General features: G+C 39.6%; 1 protein-coding gene across 2 annotated transcripts in view; it reads left to right on the top strand.

The window, feature by feature from the left end:
• Positions 1-23,796, top strand: part of SLC9A3 (solute carrier family 9 member A3) — a 130,508-nt gene that overhangs the window by 22,113 nt on the left and 84,599 nt on the right. For both annotated transcript variants that reach the window (XM_072411969.1, XM_072411968.1), the window contains exons 3-4: positions 10,711-10,871; positions 19,465-19,543. In XM_072411969.1, the coding sequence (XP_072268070.1) occupies positions 10,711-10,871; positions 19,465-19,543 (240 nt within the window). The remainder of the gene's footprint in view (positions 1-10,710; positions 10,872-19,464; positions 19,544-23,796) is intronic.

Genomic DNA, 23,796 nt, shown 5'->3' with positions numbered 1-23,796 from the left:
AAAATTTTAGAGTAATATATGTATAGAATGAATTTGAATTGCCTGTAGGGGCATAGATCGAACAAAATGAACATCTCTGTAGTAATAATTTTGTAGGGAAGATTCTTATTCAAAAATATAGCCACTGCTCTTTTCTTAGTTAAGAAGGTAGTAGCCATATTATCACCCATCCATAAATCACGTAAAGTTGCACTATCGCCAACCTTCCAGGGAGTTTCCTGTAAGAATACTACATCAGGTATTTTACGCTTCAAATGCAACAGAACTTTTTTACATTTTTGAGGACTATTTAAACCTGCCACATTTCAAGATACTAAACGTAGATTCTTCTGTGTACTACCTAATGAGAAGAAGTATTGGACAAAGTCATCATATCAACCAACAGCAGCTTATTAGCCAATTCTTTCCAATAAAAAGTGGGCCTAGACCCAACCAGTCATATTCACTCCAATACAATAGCCAAACCCTGAGCCTTCCATACTGACATATCAAAAGTATTAAAACTGTACCATTATATAAAACATACCTCTGAAAAATTCTAATGACATAAAAAAACGTTCATTTAGTAACCAATTCCTCTGCTTTAATCATTGAAGTACCTGCCTCTGCCTTCTATTCCAGGCAGTAGGGAAGCTCTCATTGCAAAACATTCCAAAATATTTATGTAACTCAGTGTTAGGATCCCTTTGAAAAAAGTAAATAAATAAAATGTATAAAAACCTAATCGATGGGTGCCAGGAACTAGGCTGGACCCATATTTTACCAATAGAACTGCCATTGTTCTCCATGGCATAGATTTAGCAAGGTGGTGGAAACATTCTTCTATGATTTTGGTCCATATTGACATAAGATTATAACACAGGTGCTGTCTGGCCATTCTATTCTGAACTCTGGCATCAAGAATGCATTTTCTCCTGCTGCTGCTGCTTACTTTTTTTATTTCCCCTTTATGGGACTATTCTCTTTTAACCCAGGGGATGATTGTGTATCCCAGGAGATTAACAGTTTTGGAAATACTCATACCAGCCCACTTGGCGAAAAAAAAGCATGTCACATTCAAGTAAATTAGATTATCCATTTGTCTCATTCTGATACTTGGTTTGAACATCAGCAGGAGGTCTTGGCAATGCCTACATACCTAAAAGCCTAGAGATAAAGGAATGAGTGAGAAGTGAGGCTTGTTGTGCAAACCTGAGTGATAACAATACATTTTATTTGTGGTGATTGTGAAACATAAAAATATCAAATGTGATGGGCTTCAGTCATCGTAGTGTGAGAGCCCAGAGGTATAATAGTGGTTACATATCACAAAAGTCGTATCTCATAGAGATCAATGTTGTCTCGTTTCCAACGCGTTTCGCACAAAGGCTTCATAAGGGGATATGGAGACTTGTGCTAAATATATGATAATACACAAACTTACAATGTGGCAAGCGAGATTAGAAATAAATACAAGATATACACTAAGCCTTCAAGACACGTACTGAATATATTGTAATAAAACAAATTACAGTGTGGCAAGCAAAGATAAATAAGAGTAAACTATAAAAAAAAATATACAGCGCCATGATATAATCATAGAATTAACTTTTATATATATTTTGGCAAAACATGATCAGTGGATATGTTGATGTTATCTAAATTGTGGTAATATACCGTAATTCATTAAAATATAATTGTGATGCGTCAAGGTACAATAATTAGAAAGATAAGGTAATGTAATCGCAAAAAACTTACTTGGTGTGATGAAGTAACCAAGGGAAGGAAAGGGTGAAAAAAGATCTTTTGAAAAATGAAGTTTTAAATGTAGCTGCCTATTTGCCTCCCAATATATAGAATGTGTCCTATACAATGTAAAAGAACCTTATTAGCACATGGCGAGAAAATATAGGAATAAAGTTGCTGTCCTATATTAGACTGACTTACTTATGAAGGACTAAACAGGTATCCCAATAGTTTGTTGCTTAGTGTCAGTGGGTCTTTGTTGTTTCCATGTTAGTGCATCAAGTTACTACTGCCTAGCTCCCTAGTTCTGTGAACTAGTTTCTGTACACCTGCTGCCTAATCCAGTGTTTTCTGTGTCCAGCTCCTGTGTTACCCCTCGCGGTCCTGTCTGTTGGTTCCCAGCCAACTTCCCTGTGCTGTTCCTGTCTGCCTGTGGTTATCCCTGCTTCTCCTGTGCTCCCTGCTGTTTCATTGTCCCCAGTGTTCCCTGTGCCTGCAGTGGCCCCTGTGTCATTGCTGTCTGTCTCCTGAAACCCTTTTGACCACTGGCGTGTGACCTGACCTCATTTGCTTGCTGCCTGTCTTGACCCCGGCTTTCCTTGACTATCCTTCTGTCTGGTGATTTGGTACCGTGCTTGCCCACCTTAGTGTGCCCAAGGACCGCAACCTGGCCGTAACCAGCAGCACAAAATCCTCACCATCAGAGGCTCTGGAGAAAACTTGGTTACGGCTTAGACTCTGCGCCTTGGCCCTTCTCAGGACTCCCACCACCTCCATACGCCCCCTAGTGGTCCAGTCTCTCTGTGTGTGACAGTATGCACTAACCATGACTACACCTTCCCAGACCTCAGCAGGCCTCAACCAGCTACACTCCCAGGGACTCAATGCACAGGAAGCTACCAAATCCAGGTGCTTCACCAGCTTCATGCACTTTCTGCTCACCTGTATCAACTGCTCGTTTCTCCCAGTGCACCGGCTGAACCACCAGCCCAGGCCCAGTCTGCTGCCCCCACAGTGGCCTCGGCATTAAACTTACCACCTCCACAGCAATTCTCTGGAGACCCCAAGACCTGCCGTGGCTTCATCAATCAGTGGGGCATCCATTTTAAAATTCAGCCACATAACTTCGCCACTGACCGGTCCAAAGTGGCATATGCAATCTCCTTGCTGTCTGGAGAAGCTCTGGCATGGGCATCCCCACTTTGGGAGAGGAAAGATCCAGTTACCGGCAATATTGAAGCCTTCCTGAGCCTCTTCAGAAAGGTGTTTGATGAACCCGCGCGCGCCTCTCCTGCAGCCAGCCTGCTCCTGCGTCTCCGCCAAGGTTCGCTTACTGTGGGTCAGTTTGCAGTACAATTCTGAACCTTGGCAGCTGAACTCGCTTGGAACAATGAGGCGCTCTACGCTATCCTCTGGAAAGGCCTTTCTGACTACATGAAGGATGAGTTGGCCGGTCGGGAGATTCCCTCGCCTCTGGATGATCTGATCTCCTTGGCCACCCAGATAGACATATGTTTCCAAGAGCATTTCCAGGAGAAATCTTGCCCACGCAAAGCCTTTGTCCCGCAACTGGCACCCTCCTTTTAGCGGCCTCTGAAAACTCCAGCCTCTTTGCCTTTACAACGGACAGAAGGGACATTTATTCAAATCTTGTCCCTTGAGGGGGGCATGCTAGGTCACTCTTCTCTCCCCTCCAATCAGCCACCCTCCATAGCCATCCAGCTTCACCACAACAACTCCACACTTGCCCTTGAGGCCTTCATTGATTCTGGAGCAGCTGGAAATTTAATTTCTGCCACCCTCCTCACGGAATGTGGTTGGCCTATTGAGCCATGATATAACTGGATAACTCTGGATAGGACCCTCCTTTCATGTGGACTTATCTGCTTCCAGACTAGACCCAATGAAATGTCTGTTGGTGTGCTACATCACAAAACCATAACTTTTCTTGTGCTTCCTCAAGCTACCTCTGCAGTCATTCTTGGCCTCCCATGGTTTCAACTACACTCCCCAGTGCTGGACTGGTCTACTCCTGAGATATTGGCTTGGGGTCCCTTCTGTCATTCCAAATGCCTGACCAAGCTCACACCTATCAGGCCTCTTGCTCTCTCTACTCCTGAGGTTGCAGCATCTATTCCCAGTCAATATATGGATTTCAAGGATGTCTTTTCCAAGCGCAAGGCTGAGCAACTACCTCCTCATCGGTCCTACCACTGCGCAATAGACCTCGTTCTTAACTCCACACCTCTATGAGGTGCAGTATACCCCCTCAGTCTCCCTGAGACCCAGGCAATGAGCGAATATATCAAAGAAAATCTGCAACTTATTACCGCAGTCTGAATGTCATCACCATAAAGAACGGCTATCCCCTGCCACTCATTCCTGAGCTCTTCGACCGTCTCAGTGGTGTACAGATCTTTACCAAACTAGACCTCAGAAGTGCATACAATCTAATCCGGATCAAAGAGGAGGATGAATGGAAAACCACATTTAACACCAGGGATGGGCATTATGAATACCTTGTGATACCCTTTGGTCTCTGCAATGCCCCAGCAGTTTTCCAATATTTTGTTAATGAGGTGTTTCGAGACCTTTTATACATCTGTGTTGTAGTCTATTTAGATGACATCTTGGTTTTTTCCCCTGGTTTGCCTACTCACAGACAACATGTTTGCTTGGTCTTACAATGGCTCAATGACAATGAACTATATGCGAAGGCAGAGAAGTGCCTGTTTGAACTTCCCCAGGTAGGCTTCCTGGGTTACATTGTTTCCAAAAAAGGCCTCTCCATGGATCTGGAAAAAGTTGCAGCTAATTCCAACTGGCCTCTGCCTTCTGGTTCTAAGGCTACTCAGCACTTCCTGGGATTTACAAACTATTACCGACAGTTTATCAGGAATTACTCCACTCTGGTAGCTCCCAACATGGCTCCCACCCGAATGGATGCAGACCCCAAGAACTGGCCCTCTGAGGCTATTGAGGCCTTCATTCTTTAAAGGAAGCTCTTCTTTCTGGCCCAGCTCTGGTTAGGCCAGATGTCACTAAGCCCCTCTCCATTGAGGTTGATGCCTCCTCCGTCGGAGTGGGAGCTATTCTTTTCCAGACCCCCACTGGAGCCAGACGCCCCTGTGCCTTCTTCTCAAGGAAATTTTCTCGCAGTGGAAAAGAATTACTCCATTGGAGACAGGGAGCTCCTAGCTATCAAGCTAGCTATGAAGGAATAGGGATAGGGATATCTCTTGGAGGGTTCCCCTCACGAGATAACTATTTTTACTGATCAGCTCCCCGGCTCAACCCCCGGCAGGCTCGTTGGTTGGTTCTTCTCTAGGTTTGATTTTATCGTTACGTTCAAACCTGGTTCTGCTAACTCCAGAGGTGATGCTTTTTCTTGGTCCTTTGACTCACAGGACTCTGAGACTGCTATGGAGCCAGAATTTATCATCCCTCTAGCTCGCATCCTAGCCTTGACCTCTGTCCAGAAGTCTGCTGTTCCTTCAGGCAAAACCTTGGTGCCACTTTAACTTCGCACAAGGATGTTACGATGGGCACATGATTCCAAACTTTCTGGTCACCCTGGCGTGCATAGAACATTCACATTTCTCTCTCGACAGTACTGGTGGCCTAATCTTCATCTTCAAGGATATGACGGACTGTCAAGGCCTGTGCTGTTTGTGCTCAAATGAAGACTGCCACCTGTGCCCCTGCAGGACCACTTCGTTCACTACCTATTCCCACAGAACCCTGGTGTAATCTATCCATGGACTTTTTTTACGGATTTTCCGCCTTCAGATGGCTGTATGGTTATCTGGGTAGTCGTAGACCATTTTTCTAAAATGGCCCACTTTGTACCTCTCCCTGCCTTGCCATCGGCTGCAGCATTGGTGCCAATTTTCATCCGGGAAATTTTCCGACTTTATGGTATGCCCTAATATTGTGTCAGATCGGGGGGTGCAGTTTATTTCCCGCTTCTAGAAAGGCTTCTGCAAATCCCTTGATATCTCTGCAGAATTCTCTTCAGCCTATTATCCGCAGACTAATGGGCAGTCAAAGAGAATCAATCAGTCCTTGGTGCAATATCTTCGAGCCCTAGTATCAGCTCACCATCTCAAGCTGCCCAATGCTTTCCATGTCTCCCTACTTAGGCTGTTGGTCCTGAACCGCTTTTCTCATCCCTCCTAATGGGCTACTCCTGCAACCTCTTCTCAGGAATATGAAGTCCATCAAATTTTGGATTCCTAAATTTCTCGTAAAAAGCTTATGTATCTGATAGACTGGAAAGGTTTTGGTTCTGAGGAGAGATTGTGGGTTCCAGCTACAGATGTGTCTGCACCTCTTTTTGCCAAGAGGTTTCATCCTTGTTTTCCCTTTAAACCCGGACCCCAGCAGGTGGGGAGGCCCCGTAAAAGGGGGGGGGGGTAATGTCACACTTACCTGTTCCTCACTAAAACACAGGCATCTCTCTCCTGTGCATGTGGGCAGTTCTGATGCTGGGCGTGCCTCTGTTTTCCCCCTAGTGGTCCTCTTGTCTCTCCGTGCATGACACACTGACACTGAGCAATAAAGTTCTTTGTATAGCATGCATTCAATATGTTGGGAGGCAAATAGGCAGCTACTTTTCAATTTTTGAAGGCTTAGTGTCCTTGGCCAAGACATTATCTGTGTGGAGTTTGTATGTTCTTCTGGTGTTTGTGTGATTTTGCTCAGGGCACTCCAGTTTCTTCCCACATTCCAAACTATGCAGTTAGGTTAGTTGGCTCCCCTCAAAAATTGGTCTTGAACTGTGTTAATAGCTCTGGTAGGAACATTTAATTGCAAGTTCCTTTGGGGGCCAGGTATTTACATGACTTTGTGCTGTGCTGTGAAATATGTTGGCGCTATAATATACAAATTAATAATAAATACAATCCCAACAGTATTCTATAAAAGGTTTTTGCCACAACTGAATTGTAATATAACTTACAATGTCTACACTTTCATTCAAAAACTTTTGAATTCACAGAAATTCAGCAGAAAGTTACATTTTAAAGTGTGGATTTCTTAAAGCTTAAAGTTGTACATCTGATAAAAAATGGCATCCAGTCCAATATTCTCCTTGATATTGAACCAGACCCTTTTCCATAAAGGGAGCCTTGCTGGCCAGTAAATGGGAGGGCAGCAAGAGTATGGCACTGTTTCCTGGAGTTTTCTCTAGAGTTTATACTTTTTTTTTAATTCTATAGAGTTTATAAACGTTTTCATTTCAATTTATGGGAAAAAAACACATGCTTACTTTTGTATTACTTGGTCCAAAGTCCACACTCATAGGGTCCTCTTTATGAAAGCTCTCCAAGGCTGGAGAGGATACATTTTTATAAGTAAAGATGTGTGATCCAGCAAACATGGAATGGATCTGGTTCAGATTTGAAAACATTTTCTAACAAATAGCAAATGACTTAAGAAACCCATTCCAGGTTTGCTGCATCACTCAGCTTCACTGATGAAAGTGTAAAGGTGCGTACACACTTCCAATTTTTATCGTTCCAATCGAACGACGAACGATCGATTGGGCAAAAAATCGTTCGTAAAAAAGTAACCAACGACGCCGACGAACGAGGAAAGTCGCTGGAAACGAACGACCGGACCGGCGGATCGGATTGGACGACGATCGTTGAACATCGTTCGTGTGTACGGTCGTTCGTTGATCGTCCATGTTCAGAGCATGCGTGATGAACGAACGTCCGTTCACTTTCCTGTCGTGCACATAGTTCCTCTATCGCTTAAACGATCGTATCTATTGTGTGTACAATATCTACGAACGATCGTGTCGTTACCTCTATGTGCAGTATCGGTGCTATACGATCGTTCATATATATCGTGCAGGAACGTTCGTCGTTCGTTTTCCGACGATAATAATTGGAAGTGTGTACGTAGCTTTATTGTCTGGCTATGTGTGACAAGGTAGCATGGTATATTAGCTATAGTTTTTCTTATCTTATGATGGCGCAACAGCAATACAATTTTAGGGGGGAGAGGGAGCCTTATATCTGACAGGGCACTATAGGAATGATAACATTTTAGTTGGGGGGAGGGGTAGCCACAAGAGTCCCCCACTTATCCTACATTTCCCTTTCTCTACCTGTAAAGAGAAATTAGGGTTCTCAGAAGGTAAGTTGCCAGCTATATGTGACAGGGTAGCACAGTACGATAGGTATAGGTATTAGCCACAAGAGTTCTGCGCTTAAAGTTACATTTCCATTTTCTAACAGAGAAATTGGGGATCGTAGAGAGTAAGGGGATAGTTATGTGTGAAAGGGTAACATGATATGATGGGTATACCATTTTAATCGGGCGGGGGGGGACACAAAAGGAATTTTCTACTGGCTCCCACATTTTCAGTTGCCAAAATCTCTCTGTTTCAGAGAAATTGGGGTTTAGAGAAGGTAAGTGTCCAGCTATGTGTAACAGATACACCACCAGCCACTTAGTCCCTCACATCGCAGCGTCTGCAGATTTGCCAGTCTGAACGCAACCTTGAAGGTATGGGAACGAGCAAGTATATTTATGGAGCACCACAGCATAGAGCGTATTGACAATACCCAAATGCTCATGGCCAAGGAAGTAGCCCCCGAGGGTCCCTAATATGCAAATTTACTATGGGGACCGTGGTCTTGAAATAGCCCCCCTTAATGTGAAAGAATCACTAAACTGTTATTAGCATTTTATGCTTGTGACCCCATATCTGGCAACTTGTTATGTTTAGGGGGCTGAAATTTGATTTAGTAACAGCTCTCGGGGTCGCTTGTGTACCATGAAAATTTTTTGACACTGGGTGTAGGAATTATAAGGGTTTATACATAGGAATAATGACAGCTGCATGGACACTGACGCAGCTCCCATGCTGCTGCTGCTGGGATTATCCCACAGTACAAGGTGGGCATGGAGCAGCCACAGCTGATCGCCAGGTCTATAGTACACACCCACTCTCCTGATGATGAATCTGTTACTCAAATTTATTCCTAAATTTAAGAAATTTTATCAAAGGAGCTTTGAAGATAACAAATAAGGCTCATGGTCCCAACCATAGCTGCTGAAATGTATGTACAAGAAAAATGTGACCAGATTTGTATGATATTCCCTGAGGAAAATCACACAAACACAAGAAGAACATACAAACTCCACGCAGATAATTTTCTGGCCAAGATTTGAGCCTTGACAGTCTTATTGAGTGTGTGTTCTGTATGTTCATTAAATAGTATGACAATAGCCAGAGTTACTATGTTTAGAATACATGTAGCATGTAAGATGTATTTGTTGCTCCCCTGTTACCCTAGGATGCTAGAATGTTAGGCATACACACAAACATTTTCCAGCAATTTAATCTTTTTTTCAACCTTTGATTGCAAATATTAAACAGATACAGACACCTAATCAGTGACAATTTATACAATGCTCAAATAAAAAAAAAAAAGCATTGAAATCACAAATAAAATCTCTATGACCGAAATATTCAAGTTGGAAATCTTTTTTGATATATACTGTGTTATTCATTAAGAACAAAATGAGATAAGAACAATGGAAACATAAACAGTCAATGGAAACATAAATTAATAACCCACTGAGGGCTGCACCCTCAGTGATGCAGCCCTTAGTGGGTTGAACTTGCATGAATTAAGTGTGGCTCAGTAGTGTGTATGTCTCAACTTGGGCTGCTCTCCAGTGCCCTGGGGGATCTCCTCCCAGAACTAGATCAGGGTATCAGTGAGCACCTGGAAAGTCTGTGACACAACTTGGCAGAGTTGGATGCCACAATAGGGATTTTATTGGATTTAGCTCCAAGTATATGCACCCCCCAAGCTACTGCCAAACTGGTCATGCTGGATGATGTTGCAGGCAGCATAATGGTACATGTACTCATAGTGAACATGCTCTTATCAGTTTAGTTCTAGTTTTCTCCTGCAAATGCCAATCAAGCTGAACAGCCCAGGCTGTTAACATGGACATCGGACTTAATAGTAACCATCATTGATTCTGCTTCAGAAACATGCACACAACATTCTACTTGAGGTAATCTTGTAGGAATCTGGCAAAACTCCTCCTGTTCCTTCTTCACAGAGACACAGATTCCAGTCCTGCTACTGGGTTGTTGGCCTGACACCTGGTTTCTCCTCCACACTCTTGAGACTCTCGCGCTGGGAGAGAAACCAAACTTTTTTGTGACATCATGTATGAATGTGCCATCCTGGAGGCTCTAGACTACCTGTGCAACCTAAGCGGACTGCATCTGCCACCTCATACTACTAAAATCTTCCAGGAAAACAAAAGTGAAAGACATAGACTGTTGCTAAACAGTTCTCTCTTTGGTGGTTGGCGTGCACACGTTGTCCACCTGTTGCTTTTATTTGTACCAAAGCATGGACAAATTGCTATTCCAGAAGTGACCTGGTGTTGTACTGTGTTGATTGAGTTCTCCTTTTATTTTTTGATCAGTGTATACTTCTGCAGTAGCAAAGTGCGGAATGTTTGGCGTTATATGGCAGTAATATTGGGGTATAACTGATTTCACAAACAAAGTCTGGATAGAAGAAGCCCATTTTGCTTTAAAAAGCCAGTGACTACAGCCAGTGTGGTCCTATATTGGTTACATAAAAAGGTCATATTTATATATATATGTATATATATATATATATATATATATATATATATATATTTTTTTTTTTAAAACATATGTTGCAATATATTTAGACAGAATAAGCAAAATTCTGCTTGACCTATGCAGAGCAACATTTTCCAGCAATTTAAACAGACAGATCCAATTTCTAAAAGGATAGGAAAATAGAAAAAGAAGCCTGTTGCTTTTGTTACTGTTATATAGTTATGTCCACTACTGATGAAAACATTTTATATAAGACATATTGTAAAGAACAACAGCAAATTATTAAATAGGTAAAGAGTATATTACTACAGGTATTATTACAATAAAAAATAACTTTTTTTTTTTTTTTTAAGGCGATTTACAGATTGGTGTTTTGGAGTTCCTCCTTTTTGGAAGTCTCATTGCTGCTGTAGACCCAGTCGCTGTTCTAGCTGTATTTGAAGAAGTTCATGTTAACGATGTCTTATTTATTATTGTTTTCGGAGAATCTCTCCTGAATGATGCAGTTACAGTGGTAAGACCCTATATTTAAAATTTGTTAAAACCATATACAACTAGGCATATATCATATCTTTCTCATATCACACTTTTCTGACAAGAAAACGTTTTAAATGTCTTTAGGCTCCTGGTAAATGTCCTATTTTCCTTGGCAATGGCATGAGTATCAGGTGTCTATATTGTGTAGTATGTATTGGCTATATAAACACTAGAATACTTTTTATAAAAGGTTGAATTTTGGATTTGTTGTTTGTTTATTGGAAACTATTTTAAATATGTATTACAAATGCTGCTACTTATTTTTGAGTCATATGTCTTCTTCTATCTTTAAATTTTATTCACAGAGTATTTATCCTTTACCTTTTTTTTGCATCTCATCATGTCATCTTGTGGCGTGTTGTATGAAAAATAGATGAAAAAAAACATCTATATTTATAAATATTATTTCCATGTATTTTATATATACTTACACAAATGTGTGCTACAGCTTCAGGTAACTTTTTTCTGTTTGTTGGTTTTAGTTTTTATACTTAGATGCCAGCTGGGTGTGCATGAAACAGATAAAGTTGCTTTGCCCCTCTGCAAAGGTTCCTTAAAGATGTTATTTTACTGAATGTTAACATTTTAGAGCACAGAACAAATAATAAATTTAAATTTTAATGAACATTATCAGAAATTATTTTATATCACTTGTATAATGTGTGATACTAAGTGTGACACTGCACAATATAGGCTATATAGCTTTTTTTTTAATTCTTTATTTTTAATAGCAGTATAAAAAAAACTGTACAAATGTGGAGTTTAGATCAATAAAAAAAGGCAATAAAGATGCAATATCCCAGTCAAATTCAATACGTAGAGAGTAAAGCATACAAGACAAGTTATACAATTCTGCATATTTAAACATATGCTAGTAAGCTTTTATATATGTTAATATGGGGAGATGAGAAAGGGGAAACTGTAGCAGTGGGTCCTAGGTTTGAATCCTGGCTAAAACACGATTTGTTTGCATGTGCTCCCTGTGTTCATTTGGATTTCTTTCTGGCAGTTTCCCCCATACTTCTAAAAACAGTTAATTAGCTCTGTAAAAAACTGCCCTTGGTATGTGTGGAAAAGAAGACGCAATCCAAGTGCAATGTGAGATGGTGACTACTAGGCTCAGTACACATTTAATCCGGCAGATCCCTCGATGGCGGTGGTCCTTTTGCAATCCGGTCTCACGTCGCCCTGGGATATTTCTTCGTCCCGGCACTGGGCTGCCACCTTCTGCTTTTTCTTCTGGTCTTCTTGCTCCATCACCTGATCTCACACTGCGTAGCCGCTGTGAAGGGGAAAAAAAAGAGAGCTGATCTCACTACGCATGCGCAGTCAGATTGGCATCTCTTTCTCCTTGGAGGAAAAGGTTCATGCCTGAGATTAGAGCATGCGCAGAAGGAGCAGCCAGAGCCTCCCGGGATACATGCCGTGGGTTTACTGGGTGTCACAAAACCCCAAAGGACCAATCGGATGTGTGCAGTTGTCTGTGTCACCCACCTCACATTTCTCTGCAGCCAGCAGTAGCAGCAGCCCTGTTCTGGAATCCTGTCTGCTGAGAGCTGCCCCTTTACCCCAGAGTATTTTGCAGTACCACTCCCTCTGCTGGCAGAAGTGTAATCCCCACCTGAAATGCCTCTGCTCCAGAATTCCCTCTGGTGGTGGGTTCTCTCACTTGCTGGTCATGTGATTCCCATCTGCCACATGACCTCCCCTAAAAAAGGAAGGAGTTCCCTTAGGCTCTATTTCCAGGTTTCAGCTCTTCCTGTCTCTTCTATAAAAAAAGGGTGTTGCACTTAAAAAAAGAAAAACAAACAACAGAATTTTTACTTTACACTGAAGTGTTGTCTACCCTTTTATGTAAAGTGAAAATTCTGAGTTTAGGTACGCTTTAAGTTTGCTTACAGAGCAACCGAAGACCTCACCACCTACAAACACTGCATGTTAACATTTGGCTGGTATAGGGAACTTAACCTGCCAGATACATATAAAGATACAATTGCCAAAGAGAAAATATATTTCCTAAGTCTGTACTGCTCGCACAGAGAGCAGAGTCTCAGGGTTGAGAGATACCCCAAAAATAAAATATTCTAAAGCAGAATCCTTTTAACATAATATTCATATTATCAGCCCTTAATTTACTAAATGGTTTTACAATGAACTAGTCCCCAAAGTACACTTTCAGTTGCTTTGCTTCTTTTTAACCACATGTAAAGCTGCGTACACACCTGCAATTTTTCTCGTTGGAAAGGATCTTTCACGATCCTTTCCAACGAGAAAAGACTGCACGATGCATGAACGATGCTGTACATACAGCACCGTTCATGCTCTATGGAGAGGGGAGGGGGAGAGCGACGGAGCGGCACCCTGCTGCGCGCTCTCCCCTTCCCTTTCATTAGGATCGGTCGTCGTCCATCGTCCATGGATCCGCCAGGACGGTCGTCGGACGATGGACGACGACCGACTGTACACACGGCAGATTTTCGCCCGATAATTGGCCGATACCGATTATCGGGCCAGAAAAATTTGCTGTGTGTACGCAGCTTAAAGCTCTCAATGGTTAAGCTATTATTTACAATGTTGATTAATCATACACATTTCTACTTTGGACAAATAAAAGATTTGTAGTGTCTACAGTAGTGCATTTGTATTGTCCACAGTATAAATGTAAGCCCTCTGTTGCTCATTGCATGTTCAACTGTTGCCCTTTTCTCAAAAGGACGTGTGCAACTACAGACCTGTGACCCACGTGTTGTGAAACTTAGATTTTGGTTCACTCTTCCATAGCAACTACAGATCTATGGGCCCCAGTGCTAATTTGTGACAAGGCCCTCACCCACATCTCAAAAACATACTGGTAGATTCATTGGCATTCCTTATTGGCTTTTTTTATCAAAAGTGCAGGGTAATAGGCTGGCCCATTTTGAATACATATGATAATAATAATAATAATTAGCATGGAGCAGGCTTTAGCATATCAATCTTTAGCATGTTTATCTTTATAATGGCTCAGGCCTAAATACATCAGCAGGTCATTTTTTGATCTTCCCCTCCTAGGCACCATTTTTAAATGCTTTGCGTCCCTGACCCTCCTTTCATTCCTGGGCCTATGTACTACCCTATGCAATAACCTAATTTTTCTACCTGATATGATTTATCATGATATGATTTTTTTCTAGCTGCACAATGGTGGCTTTCCATGCTATCAGCTGGTTAATTATTTAAGGGTGAATTGTTCCAAGATAGACACAAGATTGATCCAGCTCAAGAAATACCAATATAGTCTTCCATGCATATCAAACATTTACTGAACAGCCGTAAAACACACAAGAAATGCCTCAAAGATATTTGATTTCTACCCTTCAATGCCAAGCTCCCAAAAATGAGCCCCACAGGTAGGGCTTGGGGAATAAAATATCCTTTGCTCCTTATGCAGGGATTAGGTGAGACAAATGCTCTCTCAATATCAGTGCCTAAAAATTTATACAAAATACATTCTAGTTGGTACAGAACATCCTTTATATTTTAAAAGTGTTCACTCAAAGTAGTCTATGTATGAAGCAGGGAATCTGACATTCCCTGAAAAATTCCCTGGTGGAGACTGTTCCAGGCCCACATGTTTCAATGACAGTAATTGATTCTCCACCTGGCAATGTATCAGGAAATGTCAGAATAACTGCTTTATAAATAGACCCCAAAGGCTGGTGCTATGAACAGGATGTGGGCACATGCTACATATTTGGTGGCGGTGTCTATATATTTTTTAATATTAGTTGGATGCAAATCATATTATCTCGGATAACACCCTTGACCTTCTTTAAATAAATTAATGAGTCATTGAAAACAATTTACAGATTTTACAATTGTAAACAAGCAAGTAATCTGTTCTTTTAGTGGCAGAAGTTGGTATGTTAGTTTCGGCAAACAGTCCATATAATGATAGACAGGATTTACAACACTGGATGCTGTGACTGATACTTTATTTACATCTACTTTAGGCCTTACCTAATCTAGGCCTTACCTCACTACTGCAAAGACTTGGGGGTTAGTGGATAGAACTATAGTGTCAAATGTATTGAGACACTATTTAGCACACTCTCAGAGCTCACAAAGACTTATTCAACTTTCTTACTGCCATAGTTGAACAGCAATAAATCTGCTTCTGTTGCAATGCAATGAGAAATTTGATTGCAGAAATACAGTGATGTCTTATCTTTCTGTGCTTACTGTCTCTGCTGACTGTTATCAGTTAGCATTGTTCTCAATTTTCTCCGTGGACTATGGAAGACTTCCCACTATGTATTAACAATAAGGAGGAAAGGGGTTTTGTAGTTGTACCAGGACTATCATCTTAGGACAAAAATACGCAACTGGTTGGCTCATCAATAAAAAATAAAGAAAAAATGGCCAGTGAAAAGAATACCACTGCAACCATCATCTTTATTGACTGATAAACTACAATATATTACATTTTTGTTCTTCATTTAAACACACTATAAATGTTCTTCCATTGTGTCTTCTTTGAAAATGTTGCTGTTTTGTTTTTAAACTACCAACTCTCCTAGAACCATCTTTCATTAGTGTTCTAGCTCACAAAGAATGAGCATGATAACTAGTTTGGAAGTTTTAAAATAAATTAAACCATGCTGCCCATATTTATATTGTTTTGTGGGGAAGTATCAATCTTGTTCCCCTTTTTCTTTATATTTAATTTATTTTATATATTAGTAAGGGAATTGAAATAGCTGAATACTTTTGGCTCCATGGTTTAGTCCCCAGTTACAGTTCAGAGTTAATCTAAATGATAAAGTCTGAGAGTTTATATATATAAATATTATATAAATTCATATAAATAAATCTCAGTGAATATATATGTGAAAGAAGCGGATTCCCTTCTTATCCACCAACTCCCTGTGTCTTTAATCCTTTCCCCCACCCCCATAACTGTCCCTTGTGGCTGGCAGATAACAAAGGCTCTGATATCAGTAGTATTCATCTGAGGGGGGTGACTAGCTGCTTAGGAACTTGTGTCAGTGAACCAAACAGAGGTTCAGGATTGCCTGGCTGCTGGTATTGCTTAAACTGTTAGTTCTCTTGGTGTCGGATTAGCGGGAGGAGCCCCCCGGAATGTTGGTGTGTATTTCTGGACCCATGACCCGATTGTATACATTTAGTTTGCCCTACTCCAATCTATCTCTTTCCTGTGGTATAGCTAGGACCCTACAATAAACCTCTAGCCTGTTGGTCCCCTGTGATTGGTCTCTGTGTGCTTTCTTCTCTCTCTGCGCTCCTAGTTTGTCACAATAAATTTTCTCTGAAATATTTGCTAGTGGATAATCAATTAGTGCCATTGTAATACATGGGCATGGAAGATTCTCCACCAGGGAATGCTTCAGTGAATGTCAGATTAACTGTTTTATACATAGAGCCCATAAACTCACCTTGCATATTGATCACAATACTTTTAAAAGTATAGTTATACTTTGCTTTACTAAGTTTTTTCTCTCTAAAAAGCTTGTTTAATTTCATATGCCCCTATCTTTAAAGGTATTTTTTTAAAGATCATTTTATTCAAGTTACAGTTTTACAAAAATCATAAAATGTTATGATTAACTTCTAGATCCTAAATATAACATTTACAAGAAACACAGATACAATGTGTGCTCATTTTATAGTTATATATATTGTCTGACATATGTTGTGTCTAAAGTAAAGTTAAAATCCCCATTTAACATTTTTTACTTTTTTTTTTACATTTGTCATCAAAAATTAATTGTGTGTGTGTATGTGAAATGTGTATGATCTTAAAGAATAGTCTTAAACACTATCCCCTAGTGTACAACACATCCTCTGGTGAGTAGCCCTACATAAATGAAGCATTTTGGTTCAGTAAAGTTGAACTTTTATTTTAGTTCTAAAAAGCTGTCATTTTATTAGGTAATTACATATGTACACTTCTGCTCATAAACCATCTGTTTAGTTGTCATTTAACCCAAGGACAGGGTAACAATAAACATTTCAACAAGACCCTTTCCTTTCATTAACATTTTAATTTTTCCTAATGTATTATACATATTCCTCTTTTATCAATCTTGCCCTCAACAGAGAAAGGCAATGGGGCTCTAGAAGATGATCCTATTTCATTTCTATTTGCTGACCAGTTATTTATATATACTTTCTATAATGGTAGAATGTAGTATTGCAGTAGTAAACAAACATGCAAAGTGCACTGAGAAAAAGCAAAAAAAAATGTCTGCCAAACATGTGCTGACATTTGCTGACAATTATTAGGATTATTAACCAGTGAGACTCAAAGCTGATCTGTTTCTAATGGTTCTAATGGTTCTATTAGCTCTTGATTTTTCCTACCTTTCTACAGATTTCTTCCAGGACTGGGAAGTATAGGTGTAGCTGGATTCTACATGCTGGTAATATAGCAATGCCAAACTCCATTAGGGATTCTGGGAGGAATGGTCTCATACAACCTCTCCCTTGAATGTCTGAAAAAGGTAAACATTGATGATGTCTCACTTGCCAAAGCTCTGCTAGGACCACAGGAGCAATCAAAGGAGTAGGCTGCCGGGTGCAGTGTCCCCACACGACCTCTCTCTTGATTGCTACTGTGCCTCTAGTGGAGCTTTGGCAAGTGTCAAAGCTCCACTAGGGCTGTGGGAGCAATCAAGAGAGCAGAGCTGCGGCAAGTGTTCTACACCCACTCCCTATGCTAGGGCCGTGGAAGCAATCAAGAGAGAGGTCGTGTGGAAACACTTTACCCGGTGGACATAGTGAAGCTGTGGCAAGTGCTCTCTTGATCACTAGGGCTGCGGGAAAAGTCTCCCTGCACAACCTCAATCTTGATTGGCTGAAAAGGTAAATGATTGAAGCATCATTAAATGCAAGTTAAATACAGGTAAACACAAATCACATGCATATAATAAAATACTTTACATTAAAGTCTTGTCTCATGGTTTATAGATATAACCCTTTCAGGAAATGAATAAGGGGTGATCAGTACCCCTGTAATCATTCCCTAGTGTGGGGCGGCAGAGATCTAGGAGTCCCCTTATTAAAGGCGGCTTCCAGATTCCAAAGTCCTGCTAAAGTGTTAAAACGCATTTTAAACGAGTGAAAAAAATCTATAAACGCCTCCTTTGACATCAATGGAGTCTTTTTTGATGCTTTTAAAAATTTATAAACATGCAAAAACACCTCCATTGAAATCATAATGTGCGTTTTTGTGTGTTTTTGCGCATTTTATATTTTTAAAATGCTGTAAGAAATGTTTTTAAAAACGCGCCTCAAGAAAACACCCTGGTGTAGCCTAGCCCAGTGGAATGCATGGGCTTTTAAACTCTCAGGTCAAACTCTGGGGATACAGTCCATGTGGACCAAGCCTAAGTAAGCAGTACACAGGTGCATGCAAGTTATGAACAGCAAAGCTGCACACCAGTCTAAGTACACAGTAACACAAGCAGAAGTAACAGAAAATTCCTTTGTCATGATCAAATTTCAGTACACTGTAACTCATTCTGCTTCACTCAGTCTGATTTCTAAGTATTTAAATCATACTTAGGTCATACTTTTTTTGTTTTCAATAAGAAAAAAATCAGATTTTCAAATATTTATTTTATTCTTACTATTTATATATAAGAATGTGGTCATTGGTAGAAATACCATGCACAAGGGCTCTCTAGGATTACAGGGCCCTTTTTCACACATCTGGGATCTGGGACAGCTTTCTTTTCTCCCTTTCACCTGGGTACTGCTCGTTTGTAGATCAGGTTAAATATTGGAGGCATTTTTCATGACCCCCAATCAATCTTCCAGTTTCAAAGATGACCAGATACATTTTCTACACAAGAGAGTTCAGGGCATTACAAAAACTTCAATAGAAAAAAAAGCATTTGGCTGAATTGCTTATTGAGCAAATGATTTTGTTTTGCTTATTGAGCTTAAACAAAAAAATGTTTATTTTTTTATTATTTAGGGGGTGTATTTTATGAGAAAGGTTAATTTAATATTTTTATTTGTATTTGTGTTTTTATCTGCTTTCTTTTAAAATCTATTTGATTGTTATTCATGCTTTTTGTGTTTATCTTGTTTATATAACATAATTTCTGTTTTTTTTTTCTGAATTATTATACCTAAAATAATGTCATTTTATATAAGGTCTTACTTTAGAGAAATTATCTTTCTCCCAGGGGCCATTTTATGCAACCTTTAGGAACATTCAATTCCAGGATAAAAGCCATAATTATATAATAAAAGCCATAATTTCACTCTTTACTATTTTAACCTGCAGTTATACATTATGCATACCCACAATAAATTAGAATGTGTACCCTCAAGGTAAATGAACAAGCTAGCATGTGGCATATGATAATAAAGTAACACTGATTTTTACACATTTGTATGTGGGAAGGGGTAATAACAGTAGGGCATTAAAAGAAAGCTGATCTTTGAAAATAAACAGTTAGTTGTGCACAAAAAACAAATTTATAGTCTCTGGACTAATAAGCTAGTACAAACTGTTCAAATATGCAAAAATAGTAATGTGCATTCCATCTTCTTTGTAGGTATTATACAATGTTTTTGATTCCTTTGTTGCTATTGGAGGTGAAAATGTAACAGGAGTGGATTGTGTCAAAGGTGTTGGTATGTATACATTTAAAAGTATTCTAGTTTCTGCTCTTTTTATTTGATCTGCTTAAACATCAAAAATAAACATTTTGGAAGCATTCACATTCATGATAGGATAAGATAATTTTCAAGAAAACTATCTCTCCTTAGGAGAGATTCCTCACTCTTAGAAAGTACTAGAAGGAACTTGTATGTACATAGTTCTATTAAGCAAACTTCTCATTAGGTACATTACAGTAATATAGCTATAAATGGAAACTATCATCTTGCTATTATTGGCTTGTTTTTTTAAGCCTGGTTTAAAATAGTAATAAAACACGGGTTTTGCTGCTGCTGAAGCACATAAATAGGTGTAAATTCAGGTATATATTAAGTTAAAAAATATGTATTTCAAATTGTGTCAGTATTTCCAGTAAAATTCTGTAAAACTGTAAATTCTGTCAGTATTTCCTGTAACCCATGAGAACCCAGAATGAGAGAATGAGGGTCAGCCTAACCATAAATATGTTCCACTGCATTTTATGTGCATAAGGTTGGCTTCATTATTTGGAACTTTTCCTAAAAAAAGAAAAAAAAATGACACTTAGCTTTGTAGGTGTAAAGCCTTAGATTACTAAGCAATCCTGGTCCAGTAGGTCCTGCACCATCCATGCTTCATTCTTTCCAGTGCAGAATGGACAGCAGGCAGCACCATCTGCTTCTTCTTACATCTGTGCAGAGGTGAGATCGGGTGATGTGCTTTCCTAAAAATGTAAAAAAATGTGCCATCCTCATTGCACATGCATGAGATCAACACCAAGACCGGGCATGCATATAAGGAACAGCCCCCAACCTCCTGGGATATGTGACATATAAATCCTAGGAGGTTGCTGGTTTGGCATTCATTCTTTACCGCCGTGCTGGTAAAGACAGAAGTAGAGGAGTTCCCCTCTTGAAATTAAAACAAATAATATATGGGGATTGTATTAAATTTCATGTCTTACCTGTGTGGATATAAATACTGGGGTAGTTTCCTGGCACTTATAGGAGCTGAAGAAGTGGCATAAATTAGCTATGAAACATCTAAAATTTGCAAAAACAAGTCCAGTTAAATGTGTTTAACTACTACCAGATAAACCATGAGCTGAATGAATGAAAGCCTTTACAGATATACTTCATAGAAAGTATGGCCTTTAATATATCTTTAAAGAAAGGAGATCCACCTATTGTCACTGGACATTTATAGTTGTTTGAATGTAGGTGTAAATTCCATCAGCAGTTTTGTTGCTTTAAATTTAAAACAAAGTTAAAAAACCTGTTTGGAGTTAAAAACATAAACTAGTGTTTTTGATCTTTTTCCTTTTAAATAAAGTTTCTATTATTCTGAAGTTGTAATTTTCAGGATAGAAGGGATCAAAACACATATATTATTGGCTTTTGTGTTGATTTTAGTAAGCCTACCATACTACTCCAAGATAGGAGTTTTACATTCATACTCAATTACTGGTTTAAAGCGAAATTAAAATTCTAAAATTCTAATTTGTGATTAGGAAGGGCTTTATTACAGAAAGGGACATGTGATGTCCCTTCTACAATAAGCATTTTTACCCATATGACCACTCCATGGAATAGTGAAAATCACTGAGCTGAGCATGTGTTAATTGCCAGGATACCCAACAATCCCGGCCACGACTGAATGACTGTTTAGTAGAAATTGACATTTTACATAAATATAACCACTGAAATTGCATTTATAAACAAAACAATCAATTTTATTTGAAGATATGAACTTTTTCAAAAATGTTTAATTGGGGTTATACAAAAAATAAAGCAGACCTAAATTCAAAGTTTTTACTTTACATAAAAGGATAGACAGCCCTTTTGTAAAAAGTAAAAATATTCCTTACCCGCAGCGTGACTGAATGGGAGAGCAAAGCCTCCAGGGATACCTATGTCACGCATCCCAGGAGGCTCCTGGCTGCTCCTTTTGTGCATGCTCGAGATTGGGCATGCGCAGAAGGGGCAAGAGATGCTGATCTCACACATGCGCAGTGTGAGTTCGGGTGATGTAGCCAGAAAAAGGAAGAAGATGGCTGAAGATGGCGAAGCGCCGGGAAGAAGGAGAGTTCCAGGATGGTGCAGGACCCAATCAAGGAAAGCTCCAGCACTTTGAGGGATCTGCAGAATTAAAGATAAGTGGGATTGTTTTTATTTTTCAGTTTAGTTCCGCTTTAAGGGGATAACTAGGGAATGGATTTAAACTGATTCCTGGAATGTGGGTGGTATGAATTTCCATATTAGGACCAAACATACTATGAGCTGCAGTGAAGACACAACCTTTCCAAGAAGTAAGGTTAAGTGACAGTTTTCAGGAAGCAAACAAATGAACAATGGTGCTAGAGTAAAGGAAGATAATAATGCTGGCAATAGGGAGCAGCACTTTACTACAGAACAAGGTGTCACAGATCCCCGTAGGTCCAGGGGATCTGCGCCCCCTGCAAGCTCACCCACCTTGCACTCCCCTGCTCCCAGCACCAGTTCTCCTCCAGGATCCCAGTCCCTGCTCACTTCCTTGTCCAGGTCATTTGACTCCCTGTCAGTTGCACCTTTACCTCAGAGGACTATAGTGTTCCCCAGATGCACTCCACCAGCTGACAGACATGTAAAAACCACCTGAAAATGCAACAAATTCCTGTTTGTTGCCTGCCTAGGAAAACATTAAACAATGGGTAAATAACACCAGAACCCATGGAGGTTGTAGCAAGAAGCATTTTTTTTCATGGGTCATTAGGTCTAGATTTGAGACCAGATGGACTTTAATTCTTGAGCTGTGGGGAATTTGATGTTGATTCAAGAAATTCCATTAATTAAGCCAGGTTGTTGATGACTTGTAGTTGTGATGATCTGTAGAAACATAATTATTGTAAAATGAACAGAAAGGCCCTTGCTTTAATGGCTTGTTTTGACTAATTGGTACAAACTCCTATTGGGTGTCATTGGACAAAAAATTACACAGTATAGTTCCATCACTTCACATTGAGGAATGCATAACTCTATCAAGCTACTGACCTGCATAGATTCTAAAGGAGCTGTTTAAAGGTTAGCTAGATATGGTGACTTAACGGCATACATACAAAATCTACACCTGGGCTTTTACATTCAGAGTGATAGTACAAAAATAAAAACGACAAGCCTTTGGGCAGCAGACTGGAGGAGAGAGGAATGACTATTGTACCTGTTACTGGTGATCTCTCTGTCACTAGGGGACCTACTACTGTTGAATCTCCTTTCACTCTCCTAACTGTTACTGGTAAATGTCAGTGTCACTAGCGGTATTGGTTAAACTCCCCTGCCATATCGCTATTACTGGTAAATCAAAAATTTAAATATTTGCCTGTTGTTGAATTTTCCCCTTTGACATTAAATTGTATGACACTAAAATGTCCCTTTTGCTGGCATTATCTGTATGTGATTAATATGGCATGTCATTTTTACTAGACACACACACTTTTTCCTGGCCACAGCCTGGATTGCTGTGGTGCACCCTTTCCTTTCTACTACAGTAAAATCTCAGTTTGAGCACCCCTCAAATATGCCCAGGTATGCATATTGCTTTTCAGGTTATTTCAGGTTATTTTCGTCCAAAAAATGTACTATTTTAAATACTGAACCAAGCGAAGCAGAGTTTGCATTTGAAATTCACAAAGCAGAATGCAAGAAAAATTAGTTGTTTAAAAGATACCTTTACATTCACAGTGAAGTACAGTTTTAGTTTTCCCCCCACTTACATTTAAGAAATTTTGTTGTCTGGTGTCTTCTTGCCCTAAAATTCCCATCTGAGCTACCCCCTTGTCACAATAGACAGTATTTAAAATAATAGACTAGGGTATACTATCATTCTAAGATTTTGTGTATCAGGACATTTTTAAAAAATCTGGTCCTTAGCAGGTCATATAAATAGATAAATAAAAGTTAGGTGAACAACGTAACCTGCCATATTACACCAAGCCAATATTTATTTAACTAAGGTAATATCAAAATTCAGAAGCAGTGTGTGAAAAACTGAGTACATCCTTTCCACTTACATTTAAATTAGGGTGTGGGTAGCAGCTAGGTGACACTAAATAAAGGCACATTTTGTTGGTCTGGAACATTCAGATGCATGTTAACACAGTGCCAAGGAGAAAAGATATTACCTATGATTTTAGAAAAACAAATAGGTCCTTTCAAAATTAAAGTCATCATTCTACAGTGAGGAAGATTAATCACTGGTGGAAAACATTTCAGTT

The sequence above is a fragment of the Pyxicephalus adspersus genome, chromosome 5, assembly GCF_032062135.1.
Source record: "Pyxicephalus adspersus chromosome 5, UCB_Pads_2.0, whole genome shotgun sequence".
NCBI lineage: Eukaryota > Metazoa > Chordata > Amphibia > Anura > Pyxicephalidae > Pyxicephalus > Pyxicephalus adspersus.
This window is presented reverse-complemented; position numbering and strand designations above follow the sequence as displayed.